The sequence below is a fragment of the Entelurus aequoreus genome, linkage group LG12 (genome assembly GCF_033978785.1).
Source record: "Entelurus aequoreus isolate RoL-2023_Sb linkage group LG12, RoL_Eaeq_v1.1, whole genome shotgun sequence".
Lineage (NCBI taxonomy): Eukaryota > Metazoa > Chordata > Actinopteri > Syngnathiformes > Syngnathidae > Entelurus > Entelurus aequoreus.
The window spans coordinates 18,766,986-18,786,359 of NC_084742.1; the positions used below are offsets into that span (position 1 = coordinate 18,766,986).

Sequence of the window (19,374 nt, forward strand, 5' to 3'; positions counted from 1 at the left end):
CAGAAACACATGAGTGCTATCTTCGTTTGACAGCTGGTGTGGAACATGGACAGCAAGGTGACATTGATATGCCAGGCGGGGGCAACAATTTGTGCCGACACGTCCAAAAGACTTTGGCTAAACTTTGCCAGATAACCTTTTTTATACAGAACAAAACACACACCCTGAAACAGTGGTAGAATCAGTGCATTTGTAAATGTTGGTGAAGTGGCTTTCTTGAACCTCATCGAGTCGGTGCAACAATGCACTGTGTCAAAGGAATAATAACAAGGCTGCATCTCTGTGACTTTCTCCTTCTGATGATGATGGAACTCCGACAAAAGCAATACAAATTATAAACGTGAACAGCATCCTCCAATCCAGTCCTTCTCAATTAGTGGGGCGGCTTCCCGTGCGATGCCAGGGAGGCCTGTGTGATGCTTTATCAGTATCATGCAGGAAAATATTGGACACAATGTGTTGTCAAGCTTATGAGATGCGATGCAAGTGTAAGCCACTGTGACACTATTGTTCATTTTTGAAATGTTTTTATTTTCCATCCATCTGTTTTCTACCGCTTGTCCCTTTCGGGGTCGCGGGGGGTGCTGGAACCTATCCCAGCTGCATTCGGGCGGAAGGCGGGGTACACCCTGGACAAGTCGCCATCTCATCACAGGGCCAACACAGATAAACAGACAACATTCACACTCACATTCACACACTAGGGCCAATTTAGTGTTGCCAATCAATCATTTTTTATAAATGGCTGTGATGATAATCTAAATGAGGGATTTCTAATCACTGCTATGTTGGAATTCTTATTAATATTGATACTGTTGTTGATATTATTCATTTTTGTTTGACTACTTTTGGATTGTTTTGTGTCATGTTTGTGTGTCCTCTCAATTGCTCTGTTGATAGCTATTCTGAATGTTGCTGGGCTGGGTTTGGTTTTGGAATTGTATTATTATGGTATTATTGTGTATTATTTTGTTGGATTGATTAATTTAAAAAAACAACAACTATCATGCAGTATCATGCTACGAAAAGCTGTGCACTACAAAATGTGCTTGCTGTACCCGTTCATCTTGATTTCCTCATTTGTATTCATAAAACAAAAGTAAGCACAAATTGTTGTGTTCATTTTTTTTGTAGGTTAAAGTATATTGTGCTCCTCAGTTAATGTTGCTGATCAATTTGAATTGATTATTTATTGAATTTATTTAGCTTAATTTTTCAGTATCAAATGGATTGAGTCAATCAAAAAATGTTTCGTTTTGAAATAAGGATTTTTTAAATTTCAGGCAAATTGATGCACTTTTCTGTTACAGTCAATAAACAATGTTAATAAAGTTATTCTTTGTCGTAAGTTGATCTACATTTCTTACATCTTTTGTTGTTTTCTTTAATGTTAATAATGATGCGATGTTATGCAGAGGTGTACTTATAAAAAATTTTTTAGACAAATTATACTATATAGTCGCTGCGTAGAGTGGGGGGCAGGGGAGGCCGCAAAAGGTTTTCTTCTTCCTCTGCGGGGCGTGACAGAAAATATTTGACAAGCACTGCTCTAATCTAAAACCATCAGTTTGAAGAATTACCATATTACCTCGCCACTTTGCGGTTCACTTACTACTGTCTTAGTGCATCACAGATTTCAAAATTGAAAATGGTTATTTTTATATTGTTAAAGTTAAAGTCCCAGCTATAGTCACACACACACTGGGTGTGGTAAAATTATCCTCTGCATTTGACCCATCCCCATGTTCACCCTCTGGGAGGTGAGGGGAGCAGCGAGCAGCAGCGGTGGCCGTGCTCGAGATTCATTTCTTGGTGATTTAACCCCCAATTCCAACCCTTGATGCTGAGTGCCAAACAGGGAGGTAAAGGGTCCCATTTTTACAAACCCCGTTTCCATATGAGTTGGGAAATTGTGTTAGATGTAAATATAAACGGAATACAATGATTTGAATCCTTTTCAACCCATATTCAATTGAATGCACTACAAAGACAAGATATTTGATGTTCAAACTCATAAACTTTATTTTTTTTTGCAAATAATAATTAACTTAGAATTTCATGGCTGCAACACGTGTCAAAGTAGTTGGGAAAGGGCATGTTCACCACTGTGTTACATGGCCTTTCCTTTTAACAACACTCAGTAAAGGTTTGGGAACTGAGGAGACACATTTTTGAAGCTTCTCAGGTGGAATTCTTTCCCATTCTTGCTTGATGTACGGCTTAAGTTGTTCAACAGTCCGGGGGTCTCCCTTGTGCTATTTTAGGCTTCATAATGCGCCACACATTTTCAATGGGAGACAGGTCTGGACTACAGGCAGGCCAGTCTAGTACCCACACTCTTTTACTATGAAGCCACGTTGATGTAACACGTGGCTTGGCATTGTTTTGCTGAAATAAGCAGGGGCGTCCATGGTAACGTTGCTTGGATGGCAACATATGTTGCTCCAAAACCTGTATGTACCTTTCAGCATTAATGGCGCCTTCACAGATGTGTAAGTTACCCATGTCTTGGGCACTAATACACCCCCATACCATCACAGATGCTGGCTTTTCAACTTTGCGCCTATAATCCGGATGGTTCTTTTCCTCTTTGGTCCGGAGGACACGACGTTCACAGTTTCCAAAAACAATTTGAAATGTGGACTCGTCAGACCACAGAACACTTTTCCACTTTGTATCAGTCCATCTTGGATGAGCTCAGGCCCAGTGAAGCCGACGGTGTTTCTGGGTGTTGTTGATAAACGGTTTTCGCCTTGCATAGGAGAGTTTTAACTTGCACTTACAGATGTAGCGACCAACTGTAGTTACTGACAGTGGGTTTCTGAAGTGTTCCTGAGCCCATGTGGTGATTTCCTTTACACACTGATGTCGCTTGTTGATGCAGTACAGCCTGAGGGATCGAAGGTCACGGGCTTAGCTGCTTACGTGCAGTGATTTCTCCAGATTCTCTGAACCCTTTGATGATATTACGGACCATAGATGGTGAAATCCCTAAATTCCTTGCAATAGCTGGTTGAGAAAGGTTTTTCTTAAACTGTTCACCAATTTGCTCACGCATTTGTTGACAAAGTGGTGACCCTCGCCTCATCCTTGTTTGTGAATGACTGAGCATTTCATGGAATCTACTTTTATACCCAATCATGGCACCCACCTGTTCCCAATTTGCCTGTTCACCTGTGGGATGTTCCAAATAAGTGTTTGATGAGCATTCCTCAACTTTATCAGTATTTATTGCCACCTTTCCCAACTTATTTGTCACGTGTTGCTGGCATCAAATTCTAAAGTTAATGATTATTTGCAAAAAAAAAAAAGTTTATCAGTTTGAACATCAAATATGTTGTCTTTGTAGCATATTCAACTGAATATGGGTTAAGAATGATTTGCAAATCATTGTATTCCGTATATATTTACATTCAACACAATTTCCCAACTCATATGGAAACAGGGTTTGTACCTAACTTCCTATTAATTACAGTAAAAGCATTAAGATCGGTGATACTCATTGCGTAACTGGTAGTTTCTAACATGATAAATGACTGTGTGGTTTTTGTTATGTGGAGAGCCCCAATGACTAGGATTGCTTTGGGCCCCCGAATGACTAACTCGCCCCTGGCTTCAACTCGCAGAAAAAGTGCAGACTTTACACTGCAAAAAAGTATTTAAATAACTTTAAAATTTAAAAAAAAAAAGCCATTTAAAACCAGATTTATGATCCATAATATTTGTGTTATTTCTCATTTGTATGCGCTTTGGGTGCAGGAAAGGCTTTGTGAGTGAAAGTAAGCCGGCACCACCTGCCCATTGATGGGGAAAAGCTTGTCACCAATCAATCAAAAAGTATTATAGGCCGCTTGTGGAAAATAAACAGGCTTCATGGTTTGGTGATGGAATGGCTGAAATCGTCTAATAAATCACAGGGAATTAGTTGTATATTTAGAATAGGTACAAAATCACTTCGGACACCCCTGCTTTCGGATGTGTGATAGCAGACAGGTGTAGAGATGCGGCTTGGAAAAGGAGAGCAAAACGGCTGAGGGACAGAGACAGCAGGCGGAATAAAGCAAAGAGAGTGAGAGAGGAGAAAGGCAGCACACACAGAGCAGTTGGATGCTGACAAGCTCGCAGGCGGAGGAGACCGAAGACGCTCACACTCCGCAGGACCGGCCGCTGCATCAGTGATGAGGACGTTGGAGGACAGGAGCATCTTTGCAGCGGCAGGTGAGCGAACAACACACTAGCACAGTTGATGACTGCCTCATGTGACGAGTGAGAGGACAAGCATGTATTAGTGAGTCCTGTTAATAATGATACTGCAGATTGCATGTATACATTACAAGCAGGCCAAGGTGATCAATTAGCTAATTCACCTGATTTATTGACTGCCTGACCCTTCTGAGAGTACTTACGTCTAAATTAGTTCGAAAAAATATTTTGCTTCCCTTTTACATTTAATTGTAAGACAATATCTATTGTATAGTGCTTGTGTGCAGATATTGTTGCCACGACAACTTGTAAGAGGTAGAAGTTCAAGACATCGCCTCTCATTGCCTGTTCATGAAGGTATAATAACAACAGCTGCAAGAAGACTTATATGGAATCCTTGATGCAGAGGCATCCTCCATTCATCCCAAACGATATGGAAGTGTACGAGTCACAGGACAAAACAATTCATCACCAAAAGAGGACACCCTCATTCTGCCGCTTCGCATAATCAATCATCGTCGAGTCGTCCGGCTCATGATATAAAACCCCAAATGAGGGGCAAGTGGAGAGAAAAGATAAATTCATACAGTATGTTGTGAGAAAACAACAGAATGTGCAGAGAATGCTTAAAGGAGCGTCTCCCGAAGCTCCCTGATGCAGCTGACCTGCATGAACACAGGCTAAACACTCCTAAAAGCGGCGGGGGCATCGTTGCAGCTCGGCTCTGCTCCAGCGCGTCATCGAGAAAATTCGCTTTTTTGCAGCACTCAATGAGGCATCGATCAAATCAAATAGAGTCTGACGGTAAGCAAAGCGGGGAGAGGAACACGACTCACCTTCTCCAAGCAAACATTTCTCCTACTGCACAGAACTACAAGCAATACTTTCTTGTTTGTCCTCCATGTTTACAAAGCCTACAAGATGTCAGTTGGGACACATGGTAGGCGTATATAGTAGATATCCGCTTTTTATTTATTTTCATAAGGCCAGTGTCTTTGATACTCTTATATACACAGGTGTCAAACTCAAGGCATCATTTTATGCCTGGAAATAACGCATGTCAATAAGGCGTTTCACCTTTCTTAAATAATGTATTTTAATTTTGACAGAATTTTTTTTTACTGATTGCAAATGCAGTTCTTAAATCAATTTTATTTAATAAAACAAGCTATTCTAAGCAGTTTCCATTAAAACCCTTTTTAAAATAAATTCTACACCAGCTGAACTTTTGCTTGTCACTTTACTTCTGATTCCAAAGCAAGATTTCCATCAGTTTATTGGCAAACAATGATGATAGTCAATCAATATACAGTAATAAATACAAAAAAAAGATTGTAATTGAAAACATCTGATTTCACCAAAGCATTTTCAAAATGTTGGGGCCACAACATTTCTTGTGGCTCGCGGACGTCTTGGAATAATATGTGACATAGAGCACCTCATCTTTCTTGCTAAATGTATTCGTTGTTTCAATTTTGGCAGCGAAAATGCGTACACTGCATGCAATTGCAGGTCTTTAACTTGAATATTACCCACTCATGCATCACATATTGTACAAACATGTATTCCAAACATTCTTTTGGTGAGAAAAAATACCAAAATGTCCACTTGTCACCCTCAATTATGATTTCAAAGCAAGTGTCAAAGGATTATTTTTTATAATTTCAGACTTTTGGATTCATCATGATTAAAAAGCTATTACTTGCTTGCTTGATTTAAATTAACCTAAAAATCCCAATATTTTGACACAAATGTAATTTTATTGTCAGAATGTCATTCAGGAACATTTTTAAAATGTTTTAGGGTATTAGAATGCACTACATGTATTTACTCTAAATGTGATAACAGTTGTATCTTAAGTCTATTTTGATGTGAAAATTGCCAGTGAGCACACCAGTTGGAGTCTCTTCACTCATCTTTGCACTGAGGTATGCATTGACCTGATTACTGACCGTATAGCAACCCGTACCATCTACGGTAAAGGTAAAGGAGCATGTAAAATAGATTGCGTTATTTGTATACATTTGTATATACATCATTTTTTGATTAATTACGTGAGGTAACTGGTTATTTTTGACAGCCCTAATAAAAATATAACAATTAAATGCATAGGCAATTGTGTAATAATATGAGGGGATTATAAATTAAAATTCATATATATATATATATATATATATATATATATATATATATATATATATATATATATATATATATATATATATATATATATATATATATATATATATATATATATATATATATATATATATTCACTGTAGGGTTGTCCTGATACCAATAATTTGGTACCGGTACCAAAATGTGAGTCGATACTTTTCAAAATAAAGTGAATTACAAAAAATTTCAATATTGGCTTTATTTTAATAGAAAATCTTACAATACAATAAACACATGTTTCCTATTGCATTTAAAGAACACTTTTAGAAAGTTAAAATATAAAGCAAAGGGCATTAAACACATTGGGCTTTTCTTGTTGCACTCAAAGAACAATTTTCAATTTTCCATATTACATATAGTCTGTCATAATCAAGGATTAGGTTAGAATATAATAAAAAAGCTTTATTGACTATATGTTAAATGCTTTATGATTTATGGTTGCCAATACTGGTCTGTGCTTTAAGAAAAATACAATTATTAGTAAGTACTTAAAACAAAACTATGGATAAAAGTACACAGATAAACCATGTAGCGGGTAAAACACACCTTGTTAAAAATAATACACAAATTGTAGCAATTTGTTACAAAATTCAGTCATTTTACTTGCATTAGTTGACGTTAGATAGGTCTTAACTCCGCTAATATTTGGCATCAATCCAAGCAGCTGTGTGCGTGTCTATGCATCTACATGTGCACAACAAAGGAGCTGTTAACTTATAAGTGTGTGTGTTTAAGAGAATGGCAACGTGTTGTCTGAGTGACGTCAGTGTAGTGAGTGGGCGAGTAAAGAGAGAGAGGTAGTGCATGCACTGCACAGTAGAGTGATGAACGGTCCGGTTGTGTCCTGCAAAACTAATCATAAAGCAAACAGATTGTCACGACTCAGCGGCCTCGTCATTTTGACCTGAAAGCAGAGCGTAGCAGACCCAATGCAGGGTAAAGTGAAGGTTGTTACCCCCGACGAAAACATCAATCTTGAAGGGAACGTCTGCCCTGTGCTCCTTGACTACAGTCTGCACCGCAGCAGAACAGCAGGACTATGTAACAACTACATTATTACCTTTCACTCTTTAAACTCCTTGTGCAGATCTGAATGTTTATTATTTAAATGTTTATCTAAGTTGGAAGCAACTGTGTTAATACTAATCACCACATTTGGCGAGGCGTGTTTTAGAGCAACACTTGCAGCGTGGCGCTTCCTTGTTTAAAGTATCCCCTATATCTTTAGTTTTGAAGCCCAAATACCTCCATATTGCGCTTCACGCACACTCTTTATTAACCAGTAGAATTGTCTTTTTTTGACATTCCTCCTCTCCAAGATGTTATTGCATGTATGCACTTTGTGTTTGTGTTTTGACACACTCAACATCATGGGCCTCGGCTCTGTAGTCACCGCCGCACAGAGGGCATTCAGATGAAAGAATGGTACCGGTACTTTTCAAAGGCAGTATAGTACCGATTTCAATCTATTAGTCCGCCAGCCCCGACAACCAAAAACCACAACAGCGGCCACCCCCTCGCACAGCACCCAGCAGCCACGGGCGCCCGCACCACAAACAAAGGGCCGCAAAAACAACAGCTGCAAAACCAACACCACCCAATCATATCAGCGCCAGTCCGCCAGTCAGCCTAAATGCCAACACGCAAACAAGAGACATCAACACCACCCCCCACGAAGAAAATCCATTCCCGAATCCAAGCCCGCACGGACACACAACTGCCCAAACATCGAGCCACAGCACCCACACCAAACAAGAAGGCTGCGCTACCCCCACACCAAGCCACCATCTCAAACCCGACAGCGCAAAGACGGGCACAGATAGGAAGTGAAACAACTAACCACATCCATTAAAAAAAGTCATACGAAAAAAAAACAGCCCGGCTAAAAGACCCCAACCTGTGCACAACAATCCCCTAAATACACCAAACAGCACCACAACCACAAGTCTCTGGGCCCCCGGGGCGGGGCGTCCCGTCTTTCTGCCCATGTGGGTTTTGGTCCGTCGCTGGCTTGGAGGCTGGCTGTCTTCCTTGGCTGTCTGCCTCGTCTATTGCTGGGCTCGTCCGTCTACGGCCTGCCAAGTGGCATGGTGGGCCCGGTTCTGGGGGTCCTGTATCTAGCCGGCCTGCCAGCCTGGGGCCGGTGGTCCATTGTTCCCTGGGACCGGACCTGCTGTTGTTTGGGTTGAGCTCTCTGGGTGCTTGGGGCCGTACTTTGGCTCACGCACATACTGGGAGACAAATATATTGTACATAGAAACACACATGCATACACACTTACACACAATTATTCACACGTATACAGTACAGGCCAATAGGTTGGACACACCTTCTCATTTCAATGCGTTTTACTTTATTTTCATGACTATTTACATTGTAGATTGTCACTGAAGGCATCAAAACTATGACACCTGTGAAGTGAAAACCATTTCAGGTGACTACATCTTGAAGCTCATCGAGAGAATGCCGAGAGTGTGCAAAGCAGTAATCAGAGCAAAGGGTGGCTATTTTGAAGAAATTAGAATATAAAACATGTTTTCAGTGATTTAACTTTTTTTGTTAAGTACATAACTCCACATGTGTTCATTCATAGTTTTGATGCCGTCAGTGACAATCTACAAGGAAAATAGTCATGAAAATAAAGAAAACGCATTAAATGAGAAGGTGTGTCCAAACTTTTGGCCTGTACTGTATATACATACATACGTACATCCATTCATACATACGTGCACACATAGGTACATACACTTGCACATACATCCACAAATACAGTACATACATATACACACACACGGTACATACATCCGCAGGCACATTCACTGTACAAACATACATATACACATACTGTACATACACAAGCACACAAGCATACATACACTCATGCATATAATCACGTTTCATCAAACATACACTACCGTTCAAAAGTTTGGGGTCACCCAAACAATTTTGTGGAATAGCCTTCATTTCTAAGAACAAGAATAGACTGTCGAGTTTCAGATGAAAGTTCTCTTTTTCTGGCCATTTTGAGCGTTTAATTGACCCCACAAATGTGATGCTCCAGAAACTCAATCTGCTCAAAGGAAGGTCAGTTTTGTAGCTCCTGTAACGAGCTAAACTGTTTTCAGATGTGTGAACATGATTGCACAAGGGTTTTCTAATCATCAGTTAGCCTTCTGAGCCAATGAGCAAACACATTGTACCATTAGAACACTGGAGTGATAGTTGCTGGAAATGGGCCTCTATACACCTGTGTAGATATTGCACCAAAAACCAGACATTTGCAATGTATAGAGTGTATTTCTTTAAAGTTAAGACTAGTTTAAAGTTATCTTCATTGAAAAGTACAGTGCTTCTCCTTCAAAAATAAGGACATTTCAATGTGACCCCAAACTTTTGAACGGTAGTGTATAGGGAAAACTGGGTAAAATACGGCACACTGTTAAAGCTTAGCCTAGGGGTAGGGAACCTATGGCTCTCGAGCCAGATGTGGCTCTTTTGATGACTGCATCTGGCTCTCAGATAAATCTTAGCAGACATTGCTTAACACGATAAGAAATGAATAATTCCGCTGGTAATCCCAGTGTTAAAAATAACGTTCAAAATATAAAACATTCTCATGCATTTTAATCCATCCATTCGTTTTTCTACCGCACCTGTTCAAGAAGTCGCATTAATGGTAAGAAGTATTCTATTTATTATTGGTTAGCTTCAGAATAACAATGTTATTAAAAATAATAAGAGACTTACTATACTCTAAAAATGTTGGTCTTACTTAAAAATGCACGCATTTAGTTGTATTCAGTGTTAAAAAATATTATATGGCTCTCACGGAAATACATTTTAAAATATTTGGCTTTCATGGCTCTCTCAGCCAAAAAGGTTCCCGACCCCTGGCTTAGCCTATATTTACTATAACAATCTACAAGGTTACTATAGTTTGCTTCTCTTTCTTCCCCTCCATTTATCTGCTTTCTTTTGTAATTCAAGTCATCATTACATATTTGTATTGTTGCATTTGAAACAATTGTATTGTTGATAATAGAGGTAATTAGTTATTATTCATTATCACTCTATTGGTATTTGCATTGATCCATTTGTAATAATGTTCATTGTCATTTCTGTGTTATTAATATTTACTTCACTAACTGCTTCTTTGCTATCACTTTGCGTATCATATTTGTACATAACGTATTTGCTGTTGTTTTTGTTTTCGTTGTTGTTGTGTCTCTGCCTTATTCCACTCTTGCCCCCGCAATTTCCCCTTCTGTCTTCCTTTTTTACTTCTTTCTATCCCCTCCTCCACGGACCAACTGCACCAAACATTAAATAAATCCATTTAATAAAGTCAAATACAAATAAGGCAACAAGAGGAGTATCCCACACTTCTCTTTTGTAAAGTAAATCTGTACAGCAGATATGGGCATCTACATTATGAATTGCCTGAGTGGCTAAACAGGACAAAAAAACAAAAACAGTACTGCTGGAACAATTTTGATTGGAGAAAATGTTGATGATTGGCTCATTTGTGATGGGGGATTTGTAGGGATTGGGCAAAATTGTGAGGACGCACATAATTTGCGGGGATTGGTTGAATTTGCATGAATTGGCGCGATCGCAACATTGCAAAATCCGGGAGTCGGTTGATCAATCAGTAGAATGACGCGGCCCTCTGAGTGTGACCCACCATGAAAATAAACTGTATATGCCTCTCACAGTTATTCAACACATGTTAAAATCAGTTCAAGAAACAATTACATAAAGTGTACAGTATTGTACATACAGGTACACAATGTGCAATTACACAACATTTTGTCTTATTAAAGCATCTTGCTGCTTGGAAATATTGAAAACCGCCCGACTTTCAAGTTTGTTTCCTTCAGATTTACAAAGCCTAGATAATGTGTGGAGGGATACATGGTGGGTGTATAACACACCTTTTTCCATGTGATTACACTGCGCTACAGTACATGCTTTTGAAGTCAGCCTTGTTTGGACTACATTTGTCCACCTCATGCATCATTACTGTCGGCTCAATACATGCCAGTACATATTAATATAGTCCAATAAGCAGAAACATGCATACAGATCAAGGTCTTAAATGTATATATGCAGTATAAAAATATATTGATCAGTAACTATGCCAGGAGGCATTTGTACTTTAAATCCATATTTATAGTATTTAATTGGCTGATTTTAATTGTCCAAGGTATTGTGTCTTATCCTAGTAACTGATACAAAAGTCTAAATAAATACATGTACATTGTGTCCTCATCCCACCATCATTTGGCATTACAGTAATGGAGGAGATTTTCTGTCATTTAATCAGGTCCAGATCTGTCGCAAAAACTTAATTTTTTGCCACAAGCCTCATTTAGGGGTTACTGTAGCTTTAAGACATGTTCAAGTGCTAGGAAGAACATCTACTCCTTAAAGGGGAACTGTACCTATCGTTTACAATCATTATGAAAGACATGACGACGGATGGATTTTTTTTTTTTAAGCATTCCAACTTGTAAATAAACGTAAATAAAAGTCCGCTAATAGTGAAGCCAATGGGAGGTCCTCTGTTTTGCCCAGAAAATCCAATAAATAACCATTCAAAAGGCGCCAACAATACTCCATTTACATTTTGTGACTTGAATATTAACCAAGTATTAGTGATATTGTTATTATACGCGTTAATGCCGATAAACTATTTATAGTGGCGCCGTGATCACTACCGTGAGTCGCTTTGTTCACATCATCAAGTGGTCTGCTGTTTCCTCGCTTCCTTACTCGCTGGAAGTTTACTGTAGTTCATAAATCATAATAAGCAGACCTTATACAGTAAGTGATGTTTTATAATGTTTGAAGTCTGCAGGGAGTAGTAATCAGTGATGAAGAAAAAAAAAAGAAAACATTTTGATGTGTTTTTGAAATGAGTGTTCCCACATATGCTTAAAATTATGAAAATACGTAATTATTACATTTTATTATAAATGTGCTGTTACTACATTACCTATATACTTACATCATGTATATAAAACCTCAATGGAGGTGTTAGATGTTATTTTAGGGGCTCTATAGCCAGAATTGCGCGGCTCTTATAGGCTCCATTGTAACCAAACTTCTTATTTATTTAATATTTAAAATGCATTTTAAAAGAAACATTGTAATGTCCCTCATAATGATTGTAAACGATAGGCAAAATTCTCCCCCTAAAAAGTACACTTCCTATTTAAGCATGTAGCCGTATTTAACAATAAATTATCCATCCATCCATCTTCTTCCGCTTATCTGAGGTCGGGTCGCGGGGGCAGCAGCCTAAGCAGGAAAGCCCAGACATCCCTCTCCCCGGCCACTTCGTTCAGCTTCTCCCGGGGGATCCCGAGGCGTTCTCATGCCAGCCGGGAGACATAGTCTTCCCAAAGTGTCCTGGGTCTTCTCCGTAGCCTCCTACTGGTCGGACGTTCCCTAAACACCTCCCTAGGGAGGCGTTCGGGTGGCATCCTGACCAGATGCCCGAACCACCTCATCTGGCTCCTCTCGATGTGGAGGAGCAGCGGCTTTACTTTGAGCTCCTCCCAGATGACAGAGCTTCTCACCCTATCTCTAAGGGAGAGCCCCGCCACCCGGCGGAGGAAACTCATTTCGGCCGCTTGTACTCGTGATTTTGTCCTTTTGGTCATAACCCAAAGCTCATGACCATAGGTGAGGATGGGAACGTAGATCGACCGGTAAATTGAGAGCTTTGCCTTCCGGCTCAGCTCCTTCTTCACCACAACGGATCGATTGTCCGCATTACTGAAGACGCCGCACCGATCCGCCTGTCGATCTCACGATCCAGTCTTCCCTCACTCGTGAACAAGACTCCCAGGTACTTGAACTCCTCCACGTGGGGCAAGATCTCCTCCCCAACCCGGAGATGGCACTCCCCCCTTATTTATTATCAATTTCAACAATACCAAACAATATACTTAATTCCATCTTTAATCTATTTTCTTATTTCATGTTCTGTTAATAACACATTGTAACTATTCTTATCTATTCCTCTTATTGGTGACATACCAGTTTTTGTTTTTATTTTTTTAAACCCTCTCTATTCTTCTTTTCCTTTATCGCAGCACAAGCTATATTCTGTCAGTTTTTCTACTCCCATCTGATTATATTTGTATTTTTTTCTGACTTTTATCACTCCTAAATCTAAAATGTGTATTATGTGTTGTCTATTATTTTCTCTACCAATTAGAAAATGGTGACTCTTAAACACAGGAAGTGCATGAACAAACACATGAACCCCCAAATACTTCGGATGGGTTTTGAGTGCTAATTGAACAGAATTTTATACATTCATTATCAGGGTTGCAGAAGTTGTAGCAATATTTTTTATTATTTACCTACAAGAGAAGGTCTTGTAGTTCATCCCTCATCCATGTCCCAAATTGGATTGAGGATGCAACGACCATTTTTTTCCACAGACTTCAGAGTGGATTCGCCTCCATTATTGTGACTATAACTCTAAAAGTGTCAATGCTCTTAGCCATTCCGTTAATGGAAGTCCTTTCATGTGTGGTCCTGCATGGGTATTAATTCCGTATAAAAGGATTACCACTTGCAGGCAAGCGTTGCATGTCCCCGCTGAAGTATTATCTCCTCGAGCTATAGGACCACCTTGTCCATGCTTGCATGTTTTTTCCAGAAAACAGACACTAATGCAACATCAAAAGGATGATTGAGCTCATTAAAGGAGGAATCAGAAAGAAGGAGCAAGACTCATTGGGATTTTGACTTCTATCTTCCTGATTTATAAATAAGGCAAATAAACTATGGTAGTCTTTGTGTGCCACGCCTACTTAGGGACCCTCTCAAGTCAGCAAAGTTTTTTATGGGATGACGGGTGAACGTTAATTATTATTATAATTCTGGTGGGAAAAGACATGGAGAGGCGACTGCAATAATCCAAATACTTGTGGGAGTTATCTATGGCCAATAACCACAAATAATGGTGACACACCCATAAAAAGCTCTGAAAATAAAAAATAATTTTTGATACGGTAAACCTTATAGTATACCACTCACAGTTATTAAAGGGGATTTATGACAATTGTTGTCTTTTCTGACTTATAAATGTTGTTACAATGTTGGGTTCTCGTGTTAAACAATGCCAAAGCGTCAAATCATTGAAGGGTGAGCTTGCAAGCAGTCTTGGATGCCTCGGAATGTTGTGTTTTGTAGTCTTTTTTTCAACAATGGGCCATTTGTGACGTCACAGATTGATGGACATACTCATTGTGCATTCTTTTGGCCACCCTCCTCCCCCACTACTGTGTTCTTCCTTTTCATCTCATGTGGTTCCGCCGGCTCTGATGACTATAAAATACCTTATTTTCCAAGACTATTCCTCAACATTTTTCCCACGCTCTGTACCCTCCAGCTTATAAAAACGGGGCAGCTAGCTAATTATTGAATTTTTCTTCGCTAACAACCATAATGTTTTGTATTCGACAATAATAGTTTATTCAATAATAGTATTCAAATAAATAGTTTTTATATGACACAGAGAGAGACATTGAAAAGGTGTGGTATTATTTGTGCTATGGCGACAACTTTTGGACGAATTTGCTCATTGCAGGTGTTGCGGGTTGAAAATGTACTTCCTGCTTCATGCCTTAATCTGTCCATAGCGTTTCTGCTTGAAAGGCTTATCCATTCATCACTCCGAGCAACGTTTGAAAGATTTACAATATAACTAAAACAATTCATACTTACTAAAACGTCCCATGTGTGGCGTGAGTGTTATCATGCATATTTGTACGTGCAATCATAATGTAATAAAACAAGCGTTGTGAGCATTAGAGAATATGCTAACACGTTTACAAGTGTCTGTGTTAGTATTATTGACTTACAGTGGCATTATTTTTGTATTGTTTCAGTTTCATAGACTCACCAAAAGGTCACCATGGAGTTATTGAGTCTGTTTAGCTGATTGGGGAGCTAGCCTGCGCGGCGAGTGGGTCCATGACGATGACTTCTGTTTTGTTTGATCAGTCGTTTTACTGCCATGTGACAGGCACAGTTTGGAAACTATTACGGCAAAGTTGTCCAAACTACCGCCCGAGGACCAAATGCGGCCTGCCGGCGTCTTCAATTTGGCCCACGACAATGCACGAGTTCGACAAACAATCTAATAGGGAGCGGCGTATCCATATCATATATGAATATCCAATGGACTGATTGATGCCATTTTGTCGACATCTGGTGGCCAACAAAAGTAATTCTGACATTAATTGTACTTTCCAGTCCCCGAAGTACAGCATTTACTTATACGACCCAATCCAAACAACTCCCCCAAGTAAGAGTGCAGAAGAAAAAAAATCCACTAGTACAAAAATTCAAACAAACATGATCACACATAACCTGCTCATTGAACTTTGTGGATGTTATAGAAAAATGTCAAATCGACATAAAAAAAATCAAAATGACACCCATGTAAACCCATTACAAGGGATGCAAAACACTCTCTCCACACATATCCATGTTTGGCACATTTTAGCTGCTTGATATTTCTAATTGATTAAAATCCTTAAGGTAGTTGTCACAGAAGCAAACATGGTGTGAGTTGAACTTTAACATACTCTTAATAACCAATTAAAATAACTATACATCCATAATATTATTATATTATTATGTACTCATATATATGTATAGGCTATACATATATACATAGTTACTTTGCATGTAGTCCGTTTTCGGCCCCTGGCCAAAGTTTTTAAGCCCCATGCGGCCCCCCAGTCAAAAAGTTTGGACACCCCGGCATCACGGTACGTAAATACCGTGATGCAGAAAAATATAGTAAATAATTATGTCTTTATTTGTGCACGACAGTGTACATGTGACTGTTTTGTCAAAAATGGAACAGTGATGAATTGGACTACACTCTAAATAAAAAGATGGCGCTATTGCACATTACTACTTGGTTTGAGGAAACCCAAGAGAAGGTGAGACAAAGTATTATTTTCATGTAATCGTGCCATGAGACTTGCGACATGCAGTGTGATAAATGCTGGTAAATGCAGCTTTTTTTTTAAAGTGGCATTGTGCGCCGCACAGGGTGTACCTAATGTTGTGACCGGTGAATCTATGCAGTTTTGAAATACATTTTTGCCCGTGCCTGAAAAAAAAAATAGCAATGATGTTCGTCTTTAAGATGTGTACATTTTCAAAACATAAATGTTGATACTTTTGGAGAGAGTTGGGCATGGACGACCTCCACACACGAACCGTTTGCATGCAGACAAATGTATAAATGTCATAAATGTGACTTTGATTTTCGATTGATTTTTGGGACAGCGCCCAAAGCTGCAGCACTCTTTCTTCTCTGCAGATAGTGCCATCAAACCACTTTCCATTTAAGTTACCATAAAAACATATTACAATTAGTGCTATCAAACTATAATAAAAAAGTTGCTGTGGATTAATTTCGATTAACCCCTGTTAAATATCATTCATTCTGCATGAGCGAAGAGAGTCAAGAAAAGGGGTGGAGATTGACAGTAGAGTGTAAATGTTCTTGAGCTTGTACTGATTGATGAGCCGACATGTCGTCTACTGTCCTTACAGCTTTGACATACCGAGGTGAACACTAATGGTGGAGGACAGAATCACGTGGCAGCGCTGAAGGCTCCTTTGCAATCCGCATATGGAATGTTTTGAACCAACTGTAAATCATTAAAGAGGAGAAAAACCAGAGTGGTCATGGATTTCAACGACAGCCACAAGCCAACTGGGCTTCCCTTCAACACAAGCGTGGACTACGAAGACTACTACCAGGATCCCGACGCCAGCAACATCATCATCCCGTCCATCTACGCTCTGGTCTGCTGCGTCGGCCTGACGGGCAACGCCATGGTCATCTACGTCATCCTCAAGTACGCCAAAATGAAAACGGCCACAAACATTTACATCCTCAACTTGGCCATCGCCGACGAGCTCTTTATGCTGAGCGTTCCCTTCTTGGCAACCTCGGCCGCCGTGCGCCACTGGCCCTTCGGCTCGCTCATGTGTCGCCTGGTGCTGAGCGTGGACGGCATCAACATGTTCACGTCCATCTTCTGCCTCACCGTGTTGAGCGTGGACCGCTACGTGGCTGTCGTGCACCCCATCAAGGCGGCACGCTACCGCAGGCCCACCGTGGCCAAGGTGGTGAACGTCTGCGTGTGGGGGCTGTCGCTGCTCGTCATCCTCCCCATCATTATCTTCGCCGACACCGTGCCGGCTCACGACGGCGCTGTGGACTGTAACTTCTTGTGGCCCGAGGCGGCATGGTCTGAAGCCTTTGTGGTCTACACTTTCCTTCTGGGCTTCCTGCTTCCCGTGGGGGCCATTTGTTTGTGCTACTGCCTCATGGTGGCCAGGATGCGAGCAGTCGGGTTGAAAGCCGGCTGGCTCCAACGGCGGCGCTCCGAGAAGAAGATCACCCGCATGGTGCTGCTGGTGGTCGCCGTCTTCGTCCTCTGCTGGATGCCCTTCTACATCGTTCAGCTGGTCAGCGTCTTCCACCGCCCCCCAGACCCTATGGTGACACAACTCTTTGTCATCCTCAGCTACGCCAACAGCACCGCCAACCCTATTCTCTACGGCTTCGTGTCGGATAATTTCCGGCGCTCCTTCCAGCGCATCGTGTGTTTCCGCTGGCTGGAGTCCGGCATGGACGCGGAGCAGGTGGACTACTGCGCCGTTGCCGTGAGGGGACAAGGGCCCACCTGCGGACCGCTCGATTTTCCCAAAGAACTAATGGCCTCTGACATGGTGTTCCGCAATGGAACGTATACCTCACGCACAACCACCGTGTAACGAAATAAGACTGTCGCCAAAACGTGTTTAAAAAGCTTCAAACAAGTAAGAATCACAGTACAAAAAAAAGGAATGTCATGGGAGTTACGTGGATTACAAAAGCTTTAAAAGTGTTCTATGGATACCAAGTGTTTATACAACGTGTTGTCTCAATTATATATTCCATATTTAATCTTACCTGTGGATCCAAAGCTAATGTCCATGATCTGAAATAAATGTTGTCTTGTCTCTTGTAGCTTTCTGTCTACTTAGAACTGTCGATAAACTTCACTGGTACACCTGCAACATATATGATTGGCCTCAAAAAAGGAATATAATAACAAAAAATTATGTGTATGACAAAGATGATGCTCTGAAACTATGCATAGGTTACATCCTTAAAGGGAAACTGCCCTTTTTTTCGTTTGTAATCATAATGAGAGACAAGAAGACAGATGTATTTTTTTTTTTAAAAAGCATTCTAACCCAGGTCCTGGGGTCTTTCTGTGTGGAGTTTGCATGTTCTCCCCGTGACTGCGTGGGTTCCCTCCGGGTAATCCGGCTTTCTCACCTCCAAAAACATGCACCTGGGGATAGGTTGATTGGCAACACTAAATTGGCCCTAGTGTGTGAATGTGAGTGTGAATGTTGTCTGTCTATCTGTGTTGGCCCTGCGATGAGGGGGCGACTTGTCCAGGGTGTACCCCGCCTTCCGCCCGAATGCAGCTGAGATAGGCTCCAGCACCTCCCGGGACCCCAAAAAGGGACAAGCGGTAGAAAATGGATGGATGGATGGATGGATGCATTCTAACCCGTAAATAAAAGAAAGGGAGCCAATGAGAGATCCATTATTCCTCTAAATAACCCTCCAAAAACCACCAACATTACTTAATTTAAATTTCATGACATGAATATTAAACAAATATTAGTGGTATTGTTATTATAAGCGCTAGCGTAAACAAAGTAGTTATACTGGCACAGTGATCAGAGAGCTAACTAGCTTGTGCTGATGTATTAGGCCCTTTTCCACCGCAGGAAATTTTACAGGAACTATCCCACATAACCGGGTAAATGAAGTTCCTCCTGTGTTTCCACCAAAAACTATCTGGGTGGATTTAGTACTTCAGGAATTTTGGGGAATTCCTGCCAGCCAGGTGGGACTTTTGGAAGGTTCCCATAACC

General features: G+C 40.5%; 1 protein-coding gene across 1 annotated transcript; it reads left to right on the plus strand.

Annotated features, from left to right (window-relative positions):
* Positions 1-3,985: 3,985 nt before the first annotated feature.
* sstr1b (somatostatin receptor 1b) lies at positions 3,986-18,410 on the plus strand. The gene is made up of 2 exons (XM_062065003.1): positions 3,986-4,218; positions 16,981-18,410. Exon 2 carries the CDS (start codon positions 17,116-17,118, stop codon positions 18,211-18,213), a length of 1,098 nt encoding a protein of 365 aa, XP_061920987.1. The 5' UTR covers positions 3,986-4,218; positions 16,981-17,115; the 3' UTR covers positions 18,214-18,410.
* Positions 18,411-19,374: the final 964 nt, after the last annotated feature.